This window comes from Eschscholzia californica, unplaced genomic scaffold, assembly GCF_041429995.1.
Source record: "Eschscholzia californica isolate CP2 unplaced genomic scaffold, dmEscCali1.0.p SCAF_2, whole genome shotgun sequence".
NCBI lineage: Eukaryota > Viridiplantae > Streptophyta > Magnoliopsida > Ranunculales > Papaveraceae > Eschscholzia > Eschscholzia californica.
The window spans coordinates 37,185,938-37,206,897 of NW_028238309.1; the positions used below are offsets into that span (position 1 = coordinate 37,185,938).

The 20,960-nt window shown below is 37.8% G+C and overlaps 1 protein-coding gene and 1 non-coding gene across 2 annotated transcripts; one reads left to right on the plus strand and one right to left on the minus strand.

Annotated features, from left to right (window-relative positions):
- The first annotated feature begins 1,002 nt into the window (after nt 1-1,002).
- Nucleotides 1,003-1,108, plus strand: LOC147557675 (small nucleolar RNA R71). Its single transcript, XR_015235477.1, has one exon. It is a non-coding gene; the product is annotated as a small nucleolar RNA R71 (small nucleolar RNA).
- An 11,483-nt stretch (nt 1,109-12,591) lies between these two features.
- On the minus strand, nt 12,592-14,484 carry LOC147557676 (F-box protein CPR1-like). Its single transcript, XM_086658915.1, has 2 exons — nt 13,385-14,484; nt 12,592-12,759 (listed from the first exon to the last, which is right to left on the minus strand). Exons 1-2 carry the CDS (start codon nt 14,414-14,416, stop codon nt 12,592-12,594), a joined length of 1,200 nt encoding a protein of 399 aa, XP_086515041.1. The 5' UTR covers nt 14,417-14,484.
- Between the last annotated feature and the right edge of the window lie 6,476 nt (nt 14,485-20,960).

A 20,960-nucleotide genomic window follows, 5' to 3' on the forward strand; every position in this document is an offset into this window, starting at 1 on the left:
TTGAATATGACTTGGATGGTTATTCTTGGGAAGTTCAATTGGCATTTGAATCTTATTATCTACTTGTTTCTCAGATCTAAGTGTAGTGATGGACTTCACTTCACTATACATTTCAGGTGGGGTAGAATTAGACACACTAACCTCATATTGACCTCTAGAATTTGGTAAAGGTTGACTTGGGAGTTTCCCTTTTCTCGTTCACTTACTGATGTGGCAAGTTGACCGACCTGAGTCTCTAATTTTGCTATGGCTTGAGTGTTTTGCCTAGCACTTGATTGAACTTCTTTTAAAACATGTCCTGTAGTTTCCATAAATCTTTCTAAAGTGGTCTCCAGAGTTGATTTTTGTACTTGTGGTTGATTTGGAAACAATTGATTTGGAAACGATTGATTTGGAAACGGTTGATGTTGCGGTATTGTTCTGGGATTCTGATATGGATTCGTACTAGAGTTTTCCTGACCTTGGTTTGATTGATTTTGTGGATTTTGGTTTTGATATGATGGACCTCCACTACCACTGGGATTTTGATTATTTCTCCATGAAAAGTTTGGATGATATCTCCAACCAGGGTTGTAGGTATTACTGTAAGGATTCGGTCTTTGATAGTTAGCCTGTAAAGCATGAACTTACTCGATGAGAGCTTGGCCATCTATAGAAACATTTGAATCTCTGGAATCATAACTATACTGTGTTTGACCTTGGTCATTTTGGATTTCAAATACCGACCGATGTAGAGTTAAAGCTTCTATTTTTCTTGTAAGATCCTCAATTTTGGCATCAATCTCAGCTTCTCTACTAATTTCACTATGACCTCCTCTGTTCGACTTTTCTTTCTTGTTTGAGAAACCCCAAAGTTGTGAGATTTCTGCAAAAGCTTCAAGAGATTTGTAAGCTTCATCTTCTAATTTATCCAAAAACATACCTCCATGCATTGATCGAATCATATTTTTATGTGTGATTGTGAGACCATCATAAAAATGTTGCACTAATTTTCCTTTTTCAAAACCATGATGTGGACATTTTAAAGTATGCTTTTGAATCTTTCCCATGCTTCATAAAATTGTTCGTCATCTTTTTGTGAAAAATCAACAATTTGTTTCCTAAACTCATTTGGTTTGGCCCTAGAAAACAATTTCACAAGGAACTTTGTTACTAACTCATCCCAAGTCCTCACAGAGTTAGGGGGAAGAAAATTCAACCATGACTTAGCCTTTTCTTTCAGAGAAAACGGGAACAACCTTAAGCGGACCGAATCATCGCTAAAGTTTTGAAATTTGCCCGTGGAGTAGATATGCAAAAACTCATTAATATGTTCATATGGATTTTCTCTATCGGTCCCATAAAATGAAGGTAGTAATGCTATCAAATTGGACTTCAACTCATAGTGTGTTGCAGTGGTTGGTGGTAACTCAATGCATGACAACGGGTTAGTTATGATTGGTGCAAAATGTTGCTTAAGGGTTTTTCCCTCTTATGCTGGATTATTCATTCTTGGTGGTGGACTTGGGTCTTTGGAAAATGATTTTGAGTCTGGACCTAAATCGAATAAGGGTGATTTGATTTGTCCTTCTTGAAAGTTGGGAATGTATGATTCTTTGTTCACACTATTGATACTTTCTGTTTTTTAATTACTTGAAGTACTAGGATGAGTATCAATAAACAAATGTTGTGGTGAATCTAATCGGGCTAACCGAGTCTTTTCTTTTCGAGACCACTTACTCATACATCAAACCTTGCAAACAAAGATGAGAAATGAACTTGAAATTTTTTTTTTTTAAAAGAACTATATCTAATAATCAACTAGATTAGAGAAGAAAACTTTCCTTTTCAAACCTTAAACACAAACTGCTCCCCGGCAGCGGCGCCAAAAACTTGTTGTGCACTTCTTTCGTACTAAAAATGGGCAATGATGTTAATTGGGAAATTGAGAGATGTACACTTGTTTTCCCGCAAGTGCATGGTGTTTAATTGTAATATATTCAAAGGCAAATCCGGGTATATCGAACCCAAGGGAGCTGTGGTCCAAATGATGAGAAAGTGAAAGTGTTTTGTTAGCACAATTACAATTATATATATACTTATATTAGAATACTTACTATTATATAATATATATATATATATATATATATATATATATATATACTATAAAGCAATTAAGTAAGCTATGGGTATTAATCATACTCCACTCGTAATATTATTTAGGCGGTGTAACCAACCAGTTATAATAGATATAGATAAAGAAATACAAAAGTACACCAAAGAAAAATTAATACGACGTGGGTAATTTTTATACTCCACTCGTAAATGTTAGTAAGTTAGTAGTTAGTAAGTTAGTAGTTAGTAGGTTAATAGTCCTTTAAATGGTCCAAGTCAATCTTCTTTTCTTGTCAATATGGCTTTGTAGTCCCGGGAGAAAATCTTTCATAGGCCTTAAAGGAGTGTGTAAAGAAGGGGGTGTTGAAGTACTAAAGATCACAAGCTAACTTGAGTCCAAAGGAATTTTTTTGAAATGTTTTTTTTTAATTTACTTTTAATCAACAAATTCTAAAAGGAGATTATCTTTCAATAATTTATAATTAAGATGTGTGACTTGAGGGTATGAGGGTCTTCACCATGACATGGAATAATTTTCTATCTCTTGGTATTGCAAATTGCATTTTCATAAACAAGTCAAAACGGTCTAGTTTTCCTATTTTGAACAAACCATAAGTAACTAAAATCTCTAGTTTCAAAAGAAATAATACCTTAGCAATTTTCCTACCACACAGCTCATAAGATATATCAAAATAAGGTTGCTCCACCGCACACTTTAACGGTTGAAAAGAGTGTCAATCAACTTTTATTTTAATTACTTTGACGGGCGAAAATTTACTAAAAGAGATGTTAGTTAAATTTAGTTTAAAAGAAGGTTTGTGAAGTACAAGATTTCGATGAATGTATTTCCAAATGTTGTATGGAAAGTTGATATGATGCACCATAAAACAACATTTCTTACATGGAACTTTTAACACCAAAACATGGAAAGACAAAACAGTGGTAACAAAATCTTTACTTACTTAACAATATGATTCCAAGAGTATGAAAACTATTCCTCCATAATGTTGTCACCCCACAACCTCAAGTATGAAACTTAGCCTTCCATTAAATTGTAGAGTACTTCATTAATTTGATTCATCTTACAACAAACTATAAAGTAGATAAAGAAATTTGGAAAGAACTACGATATATGATATTTTCTTCCAAACATGTGTGTTTTACAAATGAGATGGAAGTGGCTATTTATAGCCATTTTCCAACAACAAGTAGTAAATCCCCTTTAATTCTTTTACATCTTAATAGTGTTTAAATTAAATAATACTTGACTTATTTCCTCTATCTAAGGATACATTTTTTTACTAGTAAAATTACTTTTACTACTAAATTATTTTCTACCTAGTTGATTAATCTTCACCATATCTTGTTTTTCCCACCAAATTAGTTGTAAAGTTACTACAACTATATTGTTTAAACTAAATCACCACCATTTGTGATAATCTTCATTTGTTTATGATGAGTAATTTAATTCCCTTGACTTTTTGGTGATACATTGCCTTCATCAAGTAGATTTTTGGTAGATTTAACACCTTAATGTGTGCTCAATTATTATCTGCAAAATATTTACTACAACAAAGCATTAAACAACTAACATGGACTAACATTAAGTATTTTTAGTTGTAGTTTGTACATTTTCAGTGTACAACAGGGCCTTTTATAGGCGATGTTAGGCCGACTGTGATTAGTGGCGGTGGTGAGGCGGTTGCCGTCAAACCGAAGGGAAAGTTTCCTCTCTTCAGTATCTAGGGTTTCTCTCAGAGTCTATACCGGATCTTTGATAAGTGGAAGTTCCTAAGTTCAAGGATTCTCTGTGGATATCTTGTCGGTGTGATAGACTCTAGAGGAGAAGTTTCCTCCTTTAGATACGCGGAGTCCAAACTGGCTTAAACACTTCGAGGCGTAGCCGACTGAGATCTTTCTAGAAGTTTCGAGATTAAGTCGGTAGATCGCTTGACGCTGCTGCCTCCCCAGTTCTGGGCGTAAGACACTGGTCGAACCTGTGCGGACCTCCCTTTACTCCTTTGAAGAACCCAGGGCTGATCTGTCTATGCCAAGGGCGTTTTGCAGGGTTGGTTTCTTCTGGCCGACCTCCCAGTTAGGAAAATATTCGATGGACCATCAGGGGCTCAGCTGTCCTGCTACCTTAAGCCGGGTTGACCCAGTAGACTTCAGGTATGATCTTGACCCTTCAGACGTTAGTCAACGTCTGAATATTTTGTGCATCATCAGCTCTAGGGTCCATTTTAGTTTTGACGATCGGAATTCGTGTAAAACAAAGGCATCCGAAGACACGAAGATGAGAGATATCGGGAATGGTACCTAAAAGTTTTTCATGTAGGAAAGCACCATGAAGGAGATGAGTGGGTAGTTTATTAATCAAATACATTGCAGTAAGGAAACATTCACCCCAAAACGATAGAGGTAAATGGCCACTTCAAGAATATGGTGGTGTTTCCTTTGGACAACCCCATTTTTTTTAGGGGTGTGGTGCATCTTCGTTGATGAAGTACCCCATGGTCAAGGAACAATTGTTGGAACTTATTATTGGTGAAATCGGGTCCATTGTCAGATCGAAAATTTTTAATTCGAGTATCAAATTGCGTGGAAACAAGATTTAAAAAAATTAATAAGTAATTTGTGAGTGCCCGATTTTCTAGGCATTAGAACGATCCATGTGCATCTAGAAAGGTTGTTAATGAGTGTCAAAAAATAGCGACAACCCGTACTAGATGGGACCGGAAAGGGACCCCATAAGTCAGCGTGAAAATGATAAAAAATCGAGTTGAATTAGAAGAACGAGAAGGAAAAGGTAAACGCGTTTGTTCGGAACGAGGACAAATAACGCACGGTTCTTTATTAATATTGGAAAGTAAATGCATACATGAAATTCGAGAAATCAAATACTTAAAACGAGAGATGGATGAGTGGCCAAGACGCCAATGCCAAACATCCGAACTATTATTATTAATACTACTAAGACCTAAACTGGTAGAAAAAATTCTTGGTTCCGTGCGTAAATAATAGAGACGCTCATGTAGATCACCAAGCCCAATCGTCGTCTTCGTTGCCCGGTCCTAAAAAATACAAGTACCCGAGTCAAACAAAACCATACAATGTAAGTTTATGGAGATTTCAGAAACCAAAATCAAGTTTAATTGAAAAGAGGGAATATGAAGTACATTTGATAAATAGAATGTATCATTAAAAAATATGGAAACAATGTGTAACACCCGAATTCGAGAACCATCAGATAATTGTACGAAAAAATTAGGAAGGGCTTTTGTATATGAGGGAAAGCGAGAAAGAGAGGAGCTGATATTTTTTTGCTGCTCCCGAGATGATGACCTAAGTGACCGAAGAAAAAACGTACCTGTTAAGTTGATTTGCTGTGCTGTGGTGCCGATAGAGGGGGTGCTTGGAGCGGTTTTCTGCTGGTCCAACAGAGTCAACAGAGACTGGTATTGGTCATTGGTTAGGGAAGTGTCTAAGGGCACCGCTGACTGGTCTGTTTGGGCAAGGCGTTAATGGATTCAGTTTTGGGCTTGCTTTGAGGCCTCTGTCCGGATTGATTAGGTGCCGTGAAACTGATAACATGTGGTAATGAGATGATCGTGTGACTTACAGTAATCACAAAAGGGTCTTGGACATTTGGGACGTGATTCGTCCATGCGGTCAGATCGTGTGTAAGTCGTTGTTGACTGACCAATAACGGAAGCCGATTGACCCACGTCCAAGATTGTCGAATCGATTCCAAGAGGAGTTGGAGAGACGAGGTTTTGTTGAACCTCTTCTTGTTTTACAAGAGAATGAATACGTAACAACGAAGGGAATGGATCCATCAAGAGGATTTGGCAACGAATAGCCGAAAACTGATCATGAAGACCCTGGAGGAATTCCATAGCCCTGTCCTGATTCGAACGATCGATGAGAGAATGACCATGTCCACAAATGCAAGGTTCAATGGTCATTATACACTATAATTCATCCTGCAAAGCCTTGAGATTCGTGAAATACATGGAGACGTCAGAACCGTTTTGTTTCAGAGAAGAAATTACCCTCTTAAGCTGGAAGACCTTAGGAGCGCGTGTTTGATGAAAGCGATCATATAGGTTTTCCACACGTCAGAAGCATTGTCATCATACAAAATAGAAGACCGAAGAGATGGATCAACCGAGTTGATGAGCCAAATTGATACTAAATTATTACATCGTTCCCACGAATGTAACTCATTAGCATTGGTTGGTTTGACGATATTGTAGGGTTTTGTATGTATCTAATACACATAATCATCTAACTAATGTTGTAAGCGAAAACTCAATTATCATATGATTAACACTAGTTATCCAGGATCATATGCATGAACTAATAATGAACTAGAAACTGAAAGAAGAATATCTGGATTCGCTTTCCCACGAACTAGATTCCAATAACTTTATCCCGAACAAAATGAGAGCTCCAATTGTCGCTCCTCTACTTGAGATACCCGAGTAAATAAGTTGATCTCTCTTCTTTGTTGTCTGCTAGAACTCTATTGAAGGATAAGAAGAAGAACCATTCTTCTTTTGACTTCATAGATAGATTGAGAGCTTTTTCTCTAAAACCCTCTCTCTCCACTTAGTTGTATATTATGAGAGACAAGCTGTTTTCTCTTGAGAAAAATTCAACCCTTTTTCTGAACTCTAATGACCCTTATATAGAGACCCTAATAGGAGTCCCACTCAAATTAGGTTTCAATAAGAGTCACAGAAAAGGTAAACTGTTAGAACCTTTCTGACCCGAAACCCTAATGGGTTTCCTTAAGTGCCTTGTCCGGCCATATGAGCCCCTTTATGGGCTTGATATGACCGGCCCATTGCTCCCACACAGCCGGCCCTGGCTTACCCCTAACCAGGTGTGATCCGGGCACCCACCCAGTGGGTTTTGCACTTTTCCAGGTTCCTTTTTCGAGCCCGATTCTTTCTATCTTTTGGCACTATTAGACTGGATCATATCCATCAATAGGCAAACTCCGATGAGTCAACTCTCTCCGATCAAGATACCACTCTTTGGTGTAACCCGTTATAGCATCCGGTCTATGTTAGCCGCGGATTACCGAAGTGATCCGACGATCGTAAGCGGCTTCTAGCGAAGCATTACGATCCCTAATTGGACCGGACTAGATGATCTTCCGGATAAATTCATTGTTATCCTAACTGACAAATTGTACGCATTGCCACCTTGGTCAAAGGACACTCCTTCGGAAGGACATCTCCTTCAGACCGAAGGACTATATCTTCCAGTCTCCCATTTGTACTTAAAACAAGTGCAATGCTCGATTCCAATGTCACTTCGCATCTCATCTGATACGTCATATCTTTTCAAACTTTCTTAATCTGGAGAACAACTGTCAAAGCTAATGATTAACTATTAAGCCATTAGAGTACGGTCGTACATTTTCAGTTGCTTCTCCTCAAGTGGCGCGGATATACTAATCCTAACCTAGTTAAGAGGACATAATCCAGTTTTGTACTCCCACTTAACTTCATGTCTATCGTGTCATTACCGGTAATCCGATTTTATAACCTCCTTTTACGGCACGGGGTTTGGCGCTACCAAAGTTTGACACTCCTTACGCAAGATGAGTGGAGCACTCATGTTTAAGGAATCTTTCCAGTCTTGCCTATGAGAGTTCGTGACGTATTTTGATGAGTCATGAAAATGTCTCATCTGAGTCTCATAACTCGGGCTAGTTAGTCCAATTCGAGCCTTTACTCTGATAATTTGCTTGTTTCTCTTTCCAGGTGTCTTCTAAGGAGGTTTGTGCGAAAAATGACTAAAAAGGGTGAAAGACATACTAAGGGCGTTCTGGTCATTTGGTGATGTGGGTAGTCTGGAAATTTTGATTGATGTTGATACGCCTATGAAAAGTATAGTCCGAGATGAACTTGTGGGCGAAAGCGGAAGTCAAATCCGAGGCCGAATGAGAAAAATATGGCGAATCAAAGGTGGGGACTAAAATTAATTGACTTGAACCAATGACTGACACATGGCAGGTGGAGAGCACAACGGACGGACGGTAACAGGTGCCCCCGGTATGTGTTCGGGCAAAGAGGGATGGCACTTTAGGTTTTCATTACAACATGATTCCGTGTTTTGTACATCACCTCCTCGATGCTCCGCGCAAGGAAGAATTACCTTAAACGACACGTGCTTCAATCTCAGGTTGTGTTGTGACGCTCTATCACTGTGCGTGAAGCGCCGAATCAAACCCCCTTGTAGCCAGCACGTCCAACACATATTTGGGATGAATTTTTCAAACTTTATCTCTTTCTCACATCTTTCCTTCCTGAATACAGTATGTAGAGAGAGAAAGACTCTTACAAAAATAAAACAGAGAAGGGAAGTTTGATTGAATATATTTCATTACTCATTAAAGAACTCTCATGTTGGGTTATCCAGCGTATATTCCCAATCATACACCCATCTAATTGACTCGAATTCCCAATTCGTATAGCCCATAAAACTGTGCTATCAGTCGATTTCCCATGCTTGTCTTCGTAAGTTATTGTTGTCCATGCAATGACCTGGACTAGGGACTTAATAATGAACTTATTCCAAATTCACTTAGTAGGGTTCCATTTATCAGATCATGTATCTGATAAACCTACTTGGAATGCTTCATTACTTTGGACTGTAAGTTAAATACTAAACCACGATTTAACGACGAAATAAGTAACTTTTTTCTGATAATAAGAGTTTGTAAATTTGAGTCTTCCCGCGTAACTCCTGACACCCTCAAGTTTACTAGTCTAAGCTTTTCAGGAAAGCTTAATGCCTATGACCCTAGTATGACTTTCATACTTAGTCTAACGTGACAGTTTAATAGATCTAATCTGTGTGGATTTTGCGGGTTATCATCCTGATGATAATATTTAGTATTTCAATACTACATTAAAACTTCTAAAGCTTTAACTATTTTCTTTTATTTGTAAAAGTTTGCAACAGACCTTACCTGGAACCCTTCAAGCTTTCTGTTCTTCCATGTCAAGATTGTCGTCTTATTCTGGAAGTTTGCAACATATGACTGTTTTGTTTTATTTCCTTGCATTGTACTGAGAATCTATCGTAAGTCTTTCTCAAGTACTTTATGATATTTCTCAGTTGCAATCCAGATCAGCTATCTAGATTTGATTGGTGATGACCATAAATACTCCAATAATTTAAGACATCAAGTTGAACGTTAATCATGTCTAACATGACCGATCTTATACTTTCAGCATAACCATCTTTTCTTATGCATGCTTGCTCAACAGAACATCTCAAATTCTGAATCTTGCCAAGCTATGTTCCCTGAGACTTGGGTAGAATTACTCTTCTAGAGTCTTTCACATTAGACTTTTTAAGACTTTTCTTGAATAAGTCTTATCATCTTCTCGATCTATTTTCATAGATCTTTGATGCCCAAAAGCCTTTCACCTTTATGTGTGGTCCTTTTATTGAGTCAGTTCTAAACTGTTTCCAACATCAGAATGTTGTTCTCAATCTCTAATATGTCGTCTACATACCGGACCAAAGAAACTGGGTCACTCCCACTAACCTTCTTGAACTATCTGAATTCAACATTTCTCTTCATTCTTAAAGAAACCAACTTTTGATTACTTTGCATAATCGAAGATTCCTACCCAAACTAAAGGTAATATGACATCCCCAATAACTTGTGTTCATAGCACTGAACCTTTCCTACATTGATAAAGAGACTTGCTAACTATAAACTATTGTCCCATTGCCATGTCCTTTATTTGATTCCAAGTTTGTTTAAGTTTAATGGGTTAATATTATTGCCCCATTTCGACTCTAACTTACCTATGGGTAACATTTTGTATAGAGTAGTTTCCAAATGTACACTTGCTTTAACCATGTTCACACAGTAGAAGCAAGAAATTTTCAGGAAAAAGATGTTGAAAAGAATAGTAGAAGTGCTTGTTTGTGAAATTCTCCAAAATTATTCTTATAACATGGAGAATGTTAAAAAATGTCCCCAAGGGGATCAACTGCCAAAAAAAAGTTATCCTCAAGATGCAAATCCTTCCTTGATTTTATGTGCTACTTGAAGTTCGAACCCAAATGATTAAAAGGATCAATCCAGTGATGAAAATCTCCCTTTTCGGACTCCCGTACAAAACCTTTAGGCCATGTTTGGTGCGCGGGAATGGAATGTGATTCCTGTGAATCACATTCCCGTATTGTGATCCCTGGGAATCAGATTACTGTAGTTTGATGTTTGGTTTGACCAGGAATGGGAATTTGATTCCTGACATATTCCTAATTAGGTGTTTTGTTCGTATAGGAGTAGGAATGTAAATATTTGTAAAAGTTCACTTTTACCCTTACTTAAACTACATAAAATAGATATCAACTTTTTTTTTGCATAAAATATACACATCAACTTTGTTCTATATTAAAATCAGTAACATTTTTTTAAATTCGTAGATATGAAATAATAACAAGATACATCAAAGGGTTAGAATTTGAAGATAATAAATAAATGTCTTAATAAAAATTTATCTAAAATAAAGTTTCGTTAGTAAACCTAAATAGAAATTTATCTAAAATTAAATTTTGTTCATAAACATATATAGTACTTATTAATACCAGATCCTACAAAAAAATAAAATTGGTAATTCAATATTTTGTTAAGGATATATTTGTCAATAAATATTAATATATGTGATTCCGGGGGAATGGGAATCACAAACCCACCTTCCCCCTGGGTTTGCTATTACCTCTTTTTGAGGGAAACAGATTCCCGGGCCCACACCATTCTCGCAAGCCAAACAATGATGAAATGTGATTCCCGGAAATCACATTCCATTCCCACGCTATTCCCGCGCGCCAAACATGACCTTAAGTTTTTTCTCTATATTCTCATGTAGAAGAGCAGTACCAATGTCAATAAAAGTACTGATCTGGAGAGGCACTTCAAAAGTAATATTCTCAAGTGTACTTCATATAAAACATTAAAATCGTAATAACATACGAATCAGTGAGACTGTTTGACCTAACGGTAAAATTAACGATGTTAGGTCAAAATTATTCAAACCAAGAAAAAGTCCCTTGCCCGATCAAAAGGCCCACCCCTCTTTCATCTTCATCGCAACCTTTACTTCATCATCTTCTTCTTCTTCTTCAGTTTATCTTCTCTCTCTCTGTAAAATCTCTAGCCTTTATCACTACTGCCATTTTCATCTTCATCTCTCCCTCATTCCCTCTCGGTTTCTCTCTCGTTATATCTCTTGTTCTCTGTTTCTTTCTCCATCTCTTCATCTTTATCTCTTCCTCTTTCATCTTCCTTATAACCCTTGGGTTAGTTTTTTTCGATTTTTTGAAATTATATTGTTTGAATACTTGAATCTACTGGTTAGCAACACAAGGAAGAAGATTTGCGGACCTTATTTGGAAGCATTTCGTCTGGAAGAGGGTGAAAATCTCAAGAGAGGAAGAAAACCCCCAAATGAGCGTTCAGTTCGCACCATATAGAAAAGCTACTGGTGAAAATACGGTGGGCTCGAGCCGTAAATGTTGCATAATTCGGCCTAAGCCTACCAAAAATTGGGCCAGTAGCACCAGTGGCTGCTGGGCCAATTTTTTGTCGCCTCGGGCCGAATTATGTAATATTTTACGGTGGGCTCAGGCCGAGTTTATGCAACACTTTACGTTGGGCTCGATCCGTAAGTATTGCATAATTCGCCCTAAGCCCACCAAAAACTTCTCTCTATTTCTCTCGGTAAAATCTATCACCTCTATCACTATTTTCATCTTCATCTCTCCTTCATTCTCTCTCGGTCTCTCTCGTTCCCTCCTTTTCATCTTAACCTCTTCCTTTTCATCTTCCTCAGACACTAGGTTCAGGTTCTCAAAAGTTTGGTTATCACCAAAGTGGAAGAAGAGGAATGTTTAGGGATTTGAGTTTTGGAGAGATTTAGGATTGAGATATGTAGATTGCTAATGTGGGTGATATACACCCTTAAAGTGGGTTTTTTTAAACCATTACATGGGGGCCCTTTAACCAAACAAAGTCAATGATTATTTACCATGTTAATGAATTCATGTGGAGGCCTTTTAACAAAAGTGAGAGGGCCCTATAACACGTCCCTCGAGAAGAAACCCTCAGGAAAGTTAGAGAGAGAAGGTAGTTAGGACAGGAGAGAGAAAGTTAGTTACACATAACAACTTCCTACAAACTTTTAAACTCTTTTAACAACTAACACTTCCTTTACACTCATTCTCTACAATGACACTCAGCTTACACTCTCTCCTTAACATATGCTTTTTCGGTTCTTGCATGTCGCTGCAGCCTACAAAGTCTATATTTTTCTGCCGCCACGACAAATAATGAAATTGAATATGACAAACAAACCCCATAACACAAAATTCAACAAAAAAACATAGAATGATCAAATAGAAAAAAGTGTACTTGGTTACAATATTTCCCATTCTCAGAATCACAAATTCTTCCACCTATGATACAAACTCAAGGGCATTTGGAACGCTTTGGGGGGGTGAAGATTGTGGAAGAGAAGATGGTTGTAATCCTGGTTGATCATAATCATTTGGTATCTCATTCTTCTTACTTTCTTTTCCTTCTTCTTGATGGTCATCCATATCTAACTTTGTGAAGGTAAAATCCTATATATTAAAACAACTTAGTCAGTTACGTGAGATATAAGTCTGGCCGTCCATTTTTCTTGGAAGTTTGATAGAGATCGTATTTGATGGCTGATATAAAGGGAAGGGTGATAGTGTCATTAGTTAATCCCTAAAATAACTACTGTCCTACTTTCTTCTCATTCTACTTTTCTCTCTCTCACCATTTCTCCAACAAATCTCTCCACTAAATCAGTTAGTGTATCCCTAAACTACATAAATCATTTCCCTCATTTCCCTCAACCACGAACATACGATATCTCTCTTTTCTCTGCAATGACGCTGCTGAAACCTAGTAGACTTAAAAGAGGAGACTTTTAAGTTACTGCCATTACAGTACAGTTTCCAAAGGAGCTGGCTTCTCAACGTTTTGTAACAATATCAAGAAAAATCCGACACGATATCAAAATTGATGATATAAATTTTCGTTTCACCAAAATATAATTACAAAATGAATCCCTTTCCTAGTCAAATGGGACATGATCTGAACAAAAGCTATTCCGAAGAATTCAAAAACTAATAGTCGGCAAAAAAAATAACACATGTCTACGTAGATTTAGCTTGGTAAGTTTCTTCCTAGCTTCGTTTGGATCACGTTGTCTAGTACGTGCTTCAAATAAATTCCAGAGTTCAGTGAAACTAAACTACTAACACAAGTCACTGCTTCCAAATAGCCTGAGATTGCCCTTAGCTTATGAACCGGAGCTTTTTTCTGTTTCGGATCATATAAAATTATGTCCCTATCATCTTTCGCCAATAATACATCACCATTTTTAAAACACTTTATACGCTTCATTGTAGAAATTGATGAAATAACACTATCTTTGGTAACAGTGAAGAATTTAGTCCACGACTCGCTTACCCCATGCTCCTTCATTACCCATACTTCAGCATGATCAGGCAAAGTAGTATCAAATATACAAAGACAATCACCTAAAACATCAATTTTTACGCGTTTTGTGGAGAATTTTTCACTCCATTGTTTTGGTACGGGCAGTTCCATGAATGTCTCATTAATTAAATCAAAACGAAGTATAGCATTGTAGGTGGCTCTCCTCCATCCCCCGACAGATGGAGCTGCTATTTTCCAATGAAGAGCTCCATTAATAAGGACACCAGGTCCTGTTGCACCAATGATTTTGTAAGGAATATTGTTCTTGAATTTCCAGGAATTAGACCTTAAAGAGTAAAGCATGACACAACTAAAATCATCGTCTTCGTTTCCTATAATCCCCACAATCTTGTAATCATCTAGCTTGCAATCATAACCGAAACCAATCACAGCCTTGATAGTTTTATTTACCTTTACATGTAACGATGTGGGAATTAGTTTCAATTCATCGGTAGACGGGTTCCAAAGGTAAATTTGTGCATTACCAAAGAGGGAAACTAAACCATTACAGGAGCCTAAAATCATAAACTCTGGTAGTAGAGAGATGAATGTGTAATCTATTTGAAGAGATGATAATAAATTATACTCTATAGTGTATAATCTATTAGAGTGGCTTATAATGATCATAAAGTTGTCTTGTTCAATAGCATGATTGCAGTGAAGTTTGATAAAATTAGGGCTGGAGAAGAGAGAGAACCAATTCTTGGAAACTGACTTAAATCGGTAGATAGATTTGAGTGGTAACATCGCTAAGATGGTAGTTATGATATCTTCGTGGAGGTACGGCGTTGAACATCGTTCTAGTTTCATCATCTTCATACTGTCTACAAACTACGATCAGATAGATATCGGCAGATTGAATTGGAGGAAACAAAGAAGCATACCTAGGTAATACATAGATTCTTTATAGAATTTTATAGGCACCATAAAAGAGGGTGAATAAAGGCACACAATAAAAAAACGGCTATTAGCACCGGGCCTATTGGCACCTAATGTACGGATCAGTTAGGCACCCGAGCACCAAAATGTCGCCGGCCCCCATGTATTTTTTGGGGGGCGATTCTTCTGTCTCTCTTCTTCTCTTTCTTCTTCTCTCTCTCTCTTATGGGCACATTAAAAAGGTGACTACTTACTCTACATTAATCATCGATTTTCAGGATTAATGAGAAATTTCTTGTAAAGTATGATATAGTTGCGAGAACTTATATTGTTTGTCCACTTTAACAGCCACAAATGTGTAGGCCAGTGATCAGATTAAACAACAGATAGGATTGAACCTCGATTTCGTAAAGACATTCCAGCTTCAACTATATCATTTGAAACCTCAGTTTTATTAAAACTTCATTGGTCAATTTTCTTTGATGAGCAAACAATTACTTTCCCTAAATTTCTTTTGTTTTGAGTTGAGGTGGAGCATTCTGTAAGAGAGAAATAACTTGGGGAGATTTGCTGTTTGGATCCCCTTTCATATAATTGACTTGCTGTTTGGACTCCCTTTTTTCAGTGTTGCATTTTGGACTCCCTTTTTTCAGTGTTGCATTTTGGACTCCCTTTTGACGGAATCATCCGAGAATATTCTGTCTCTAAAGTCATATTTTAAATAATTTCTAGTTCACCCTTATATAATCAATATTACACTTTAACTCATCTTCTTCTTCACAAACCCTAATCCAAGAAGTTTACTTCACTCAAAAGGGAGTCCATCAATATGACTAATGAGATATTGGTCTTGCCCTATTGATGTTTACTTCACTCATCTAAACACCTACAAAATAAATATCAAATTAGTTTTGTGTCCATCAAGAACTTGAGTATCTAAAATCAAATACTCCACAAGAGATTCATATGCAAAAAAATTGAACTCCACCACACAAATCCAATACTAAAGAAAACCATAATTTTGTAGGTTGACCATTTGTACCGCAATGATTTTGTGAAACCCATCAATCCATTTCTATCTATTGTATACATCTTGGTCAGTGGTTCTCTCTCGAGCACTCCTCTCATTTCTAGAGAGAGAAACTAAAGAGAGAAAGAGGTTGGCCATTGGCCTCATGGTGATCATCCTATTTAACTCATGATGTAATTTTGGTTGTCAACCAACAACAATGGCAATCCAGCCGTCTTGTTCTCACACATGGGCAATCTCAATCCCAAATCCAGACCCCTCTTTTCTTCACCACCAATTTCACTTCTCCTTCCACCGCCAATTTGACTGCCTCCACCACCAATTCCACTTCTCCTTCCACAACCACTGCCATTAATCCCTCTCATTGTAGCAACTGAAATTGGAAATGGGCTAAGTAGGATTAGAGAGATTCATTTGAGTATAAATGAGGGTTTGATTAATGAGATTAATTAAAATCATGAGATAAATGTGGGTTTAGTTAACTCGTGGGTTACTTAGGTTGGGTTAGGTTAAGTAGAGGGTAAAATCGTATGTTCTCTTCTTGAACTGTTATATTTAACTTTTTTTAAAGAAAGGGAGTCCAAAGTGCAACACTGGAAAAAGGGAGTCCAAACAGCAAGTCAATAATACGAAAGAGGATCCAAACAGCAAATCTCCCTAACTTGGATACGGTTAGTGTATATTGTTAGAACAAATCAAGATGCCATCACTGCTCAATTACTGTTGCAGGTACTTCCAGAAATGTTGAAGCACCCCTCTCTATACCTCTTTTTTTTTTTGAGAACCCCTCTCTCTACCTGAATATCAAAATATATGTCTTAAGTTCTTTCGGTCCTGAAGTTCTATTTTAGTAGCAAATTTTTTCTACCTATATAGATGTTAAATAACTTTCATATTGCTTCTCAATTCTTAGACAAAATCTTTGCAAGTTTAGTAAATTGTCCATTTCATTACTCGCCAACAAATTGAAAGTCGTTGTTAGAGTTTGACTACTTTAAGCATATAAAGTACTCATCTACATCTGCATGACATGATAAAGAAGAAACTAGTTTTGATGAGGAAGTAGACACAAAACAGACGAGGAAGCAACTAGAGTTGATGAAGAAGCAGAGACAAGATTGATTTTTTTTTTAATACAAACCGTAACATCTATTCCATAAATTTAATTTGAGGTACAGTAGAGTTAGGGTGAGTAGAAGTACAATTAGGAAAACATGAAGTAATACATAAACCCGATTTCCAGGGAGTTAGTAGCAAGAGTATGAGCTTTGCTATTAAACTTTCTATGGACAAAAGCAAAAGTGATAGAGGCAAACTCCGAAGATATTTTCCTGATTTGTTTCAAAAAATGATTTGCTGTCCAGTGGGTCGAATATGTTCAGAGAGTCCCCTTCTAAAATTAAAGAACGACAACCATGATGTTGAGCCCACAAAATACCTTGAAGGGCAGCCAACCCTTCACCTTCATCTACAGATCTAGATTGGAGGGCTAGCGATGTCCTTGCGAGTTGGGATCCTGTACAATCTGTAACCACGAATGCCACAAAGGTGTTGAGCGAGTTAGTAATGAATAAAGCATCCTAATTGATTTTTAAAGTCCCTTGAGGTGGAGGTATCCAGTGACTGGATGTGAATGGGAGGGCTGGGTAAGCTTTGAGGAGGTCGGTTTAGGCATGGATAAACATCCTGGTGTTGTGGACAAGAGGATCAATATTCAAAGTGATTTCTCGAAAAATTATCTCACATCTATGCTTCCAGAGATGCCATAGAGAGGTGGCAATCTTTTCAAGAGAAGTTAAAGAAGTTGAAGAATCAACATGCTTATCTAACTAGAGGAAGTAGTAAAACCATTCAGGAAATGTGATTAGAGGAACCCCCATAGGAATGGATGGATAAACCTGCTAAAGAAAGAGTTGTGTAACTGAGCAGTCTTTAATGAAGTGCATATCTGATTCCTCCTCCTGAGAGCAGAGAGGACAGAAAGGTGGAATGGTGGAGATGATTTTAGATAATGTGAGATGTAAAGGAAGGATACCTTGTGCGACCTTCCAAAGAAAGAGGAGAATTCGAGAGTGTAGTCTAAGTTTCCAGAGAGAATTCCAGTTTCTGAAAGCGTGATTAGTTGGAGGGATATTAGGCAGCTAATTATTGAGAGGTGTGTGAACCAGAAACTTATAGTAAGAGGAGACTGTGAATTGACCAGAGTTTGAGAGCAACCATTTCTGAGTGTCGGTATCATTCGTCAAAGGAATAGAAAGAATCCTTTGTCTGATATCTGGGCTAAACATGAGTTGGAGTGCTTGGAGATCCCATTCCCTATGGGGAGAGATGAGCTGGGAGACCATGCTGAAACCAAAATTATGCACTGGAAGGCCTAAGGGAGAGATTCTCGGGATCCAGGATTCAATCCAGATGTTGATTTTAGTTCCATCGCCCACTTCTCAAACGATATGCCTGTCAACGGATTCCTGATTTCTTTGAATGGTTTTGCATAACCAAGAAGAGTGTTGAGGAGTTCTGTAGTTACTCATGAGAGAAGGATATTTCGCCTGCAGACAGTTTGACCCAACTCGAGTTGGGCTGTGTTCTGAGTGTCCAGTTTAAATTACTTCTGAGAGCCAAGTTATCAAGGGGGATATTCCTAAAAACCTAATCCTCGACTACCTTTAGGTTTGCAAATTGAGTCCCAATTTTTTAGATACAATTTCTTTGAGTTTGAAGAAGTTCCCCACCAGAATTCTCTCTGAAGAGAAGTCATGCCATTTTTTATCTTACTGGGAAGAGCAAAAATGGCCATCTGGTACCTAGGGACAGAATATAAGGATGACTTGATGAGTTCACCTTTACCTGCCTGAGATAAGAATTTTCCTTTCCAAACACTTAGTTTTCTTATGAAGTTTGTCTAGAAGGGGAAGAAAGGGCTTCACCTTTGATCTGCCTATGAAAATATTCATTCCTAAGTAAGGATCATGTTTATTGATCTGCTTGACTTTAAGAATTCTGCAAACAATTCGACTGTGTTTGGGGTGAACATTTGCACTGAAGAAAATACCACTCTTGTTGAAATTGATCATTTGTCCGGATGCTGCCCCAAATTGTTGCAAGAGGGCCAAAATATGGTGTATAGAAGGAATGTCCATCTTAAGGAACAAAAGGCAATTGTCTGCAAAGAGAAGGTGAGGATTCTGCTAAGGGCCTCCATACAAATGATGAACAGATAAGGAGACAATGGATCTCCTTGTCTCAGTCCTCTAGTTGGATTAAATTCTTTACCTGGGATACCATTTAGAAGGACAGGGGAAGAAGTAGTAGTGGCACATTGTTGGACAAGGTTGCAGAAAGTGTCACTAAAACCTAGATTAGAAAGCATGGCCAGGAGGAAGCTCCATTCTACCCTTTCAAAATCTTTTGACATGTCAAGTTTGAGTCCTAAGTACTTCTGATTACCCTTGAGAGTTTTCATTGAATGTACAATCTCAGAAGCAACAATGAAATTATCAGCACCATGTCTGCCCGGAACAAAAGCACTTTGGTGTGGGCTGATGAAACTCTCTAGATGAGGTTTGAGTCTGTTGGCAAGCAATTTTGAGATAATTTTGTATGTGGTATTACACAAACTGATAAGCCTAAAATCAGAAGGGTTCTAGGGTTGTTTGTTTTGGGAATAAGGGCTATATGGGTTCGGTTCAGTGGAAGAGGTAAAAGCTCATGTTGAAAGAAGCTTTGGACCATAGCGGTGATGTCCTCTTCTATAGCCTCCCAGTGTTGGTGAAAAAAGGAGGGAGAGAAACCATCAGGACCCGGAGCTTTATCTGCCTTCAAATGATGCACCGCCTGAGCAATTTCCTCAGGAGAAGGGATGGCCACCAGTAAATCATTTATTTCTTGTGTTATGGTGGGTTGAAAGAGGGAATCCACCAAATTTGTGTGGTTGGGGGAACTAGTTGATAGGATGTCTCTGAAGTGATCATGGAGAATGTCACCTATTGATTGGGAGTCAGTTAACCAAGTTCCCTGAGTGTTTTGAAGAACCTTGATTCTGTTGTGTCGTTGCCTCGTAGAAGCTAAAGTATGAAAATATATGGTGTTCATGTCCCCAAGAGTAATGATATTATCTCTGGACTTCAATTTTCAATACTTTTCCTGTTCATCTAAAAGGTTGTTTAAATTTATTTGAAGGGTATTATATTGATCTGTATCTACCTCTTGGCTGAGTATGTTGGACATGTGGGTGATTTTGTTTAGGAGATGGTGATAGTGGTATTTGTTCCAGTGGCTCAAGAGAGGTTGTGGAGACATCAGTTTGTTGTGGACAAGGATAGACGGATGATCAGGTCTAGGAGTCTGCCAGAAATTTGTGATGAGGGAAGAAACATCTAGATCTTTATTCCAGCTAGGATTGTACTTGAAAGGTTTTTTTGCTTGTATAGGATGCAGAGCAGTGGTAAGTAGAATGGGATTATGATCAAACCCCGATCTCTGCAGGTGAGTGACAATAGAATGAGGGAAATAATCCTACCATTTTTGAGAAGCCAACGCTCTGTCCAATAACTGTTGAATTTGGCGAGGAGAGTCCTTCCTATTTGTCCAGGTGAAAGAAGCACCCTGAAAGGGAACTTGTGAGAGATGCATGCCCAACAAGTGGGAAGTGAGCTTGTGAATTTGGGTGAGAGAGGCAGGATGTCCCCCTGATTTCTCCAGTGGATGGAATATAAGGTTAAGGTCCCCCACGATGAGATAGGGAGTGTTTGTATCTAGAAGATTTGTAATAACGGAACAAAAATTTTGCCAAAATTCCAAATTTTTCCCACTATTTGGTTCACCATAGATAAAAATAAGAGAGAACTTGATCATGGAGTTGAAATCACGAAGGGTCACATATATCCAAGATTTTGTTTGATGCACTATTTTTAAAGCAAAAGAACCTTTAAAAGCCAGAACTAGTCCCCCACTGATTCCCACAGGAGATTCAATAATGCAATTCTCATATCCTATGCGTCGCATAGTGGATGAAACAAATTCATTATGCCTTTTTGTCTCTGATAGGAATAGAAGGTCTGGTTGATGCTTCTGCACAATCTGTTGGAGATGAAATTTAGTGGTTTTGGAGCCCAGTCCTTGCAATTCCAACTCGAAGCAGTGATAGGGTAGTTATGGAGCATGTTGATGTTGTTAAGAAACTTAATTTCCTGAATTATAATCAGAAGAGAGAAAACAAAATTAGCAAGGTAAGACTGGGGGGGTACCTGAGAGGGAGTTGCAGGTGGGTTCACAGCTTGCCCTTTGGTAATTGGAATTTGTTGATGAATGAGTTGAGCCTCTGAGCCTTCTGCCTGAAGGATAAGATTGCCATGGATGTTGACCTGATAGACATTTGAAGAT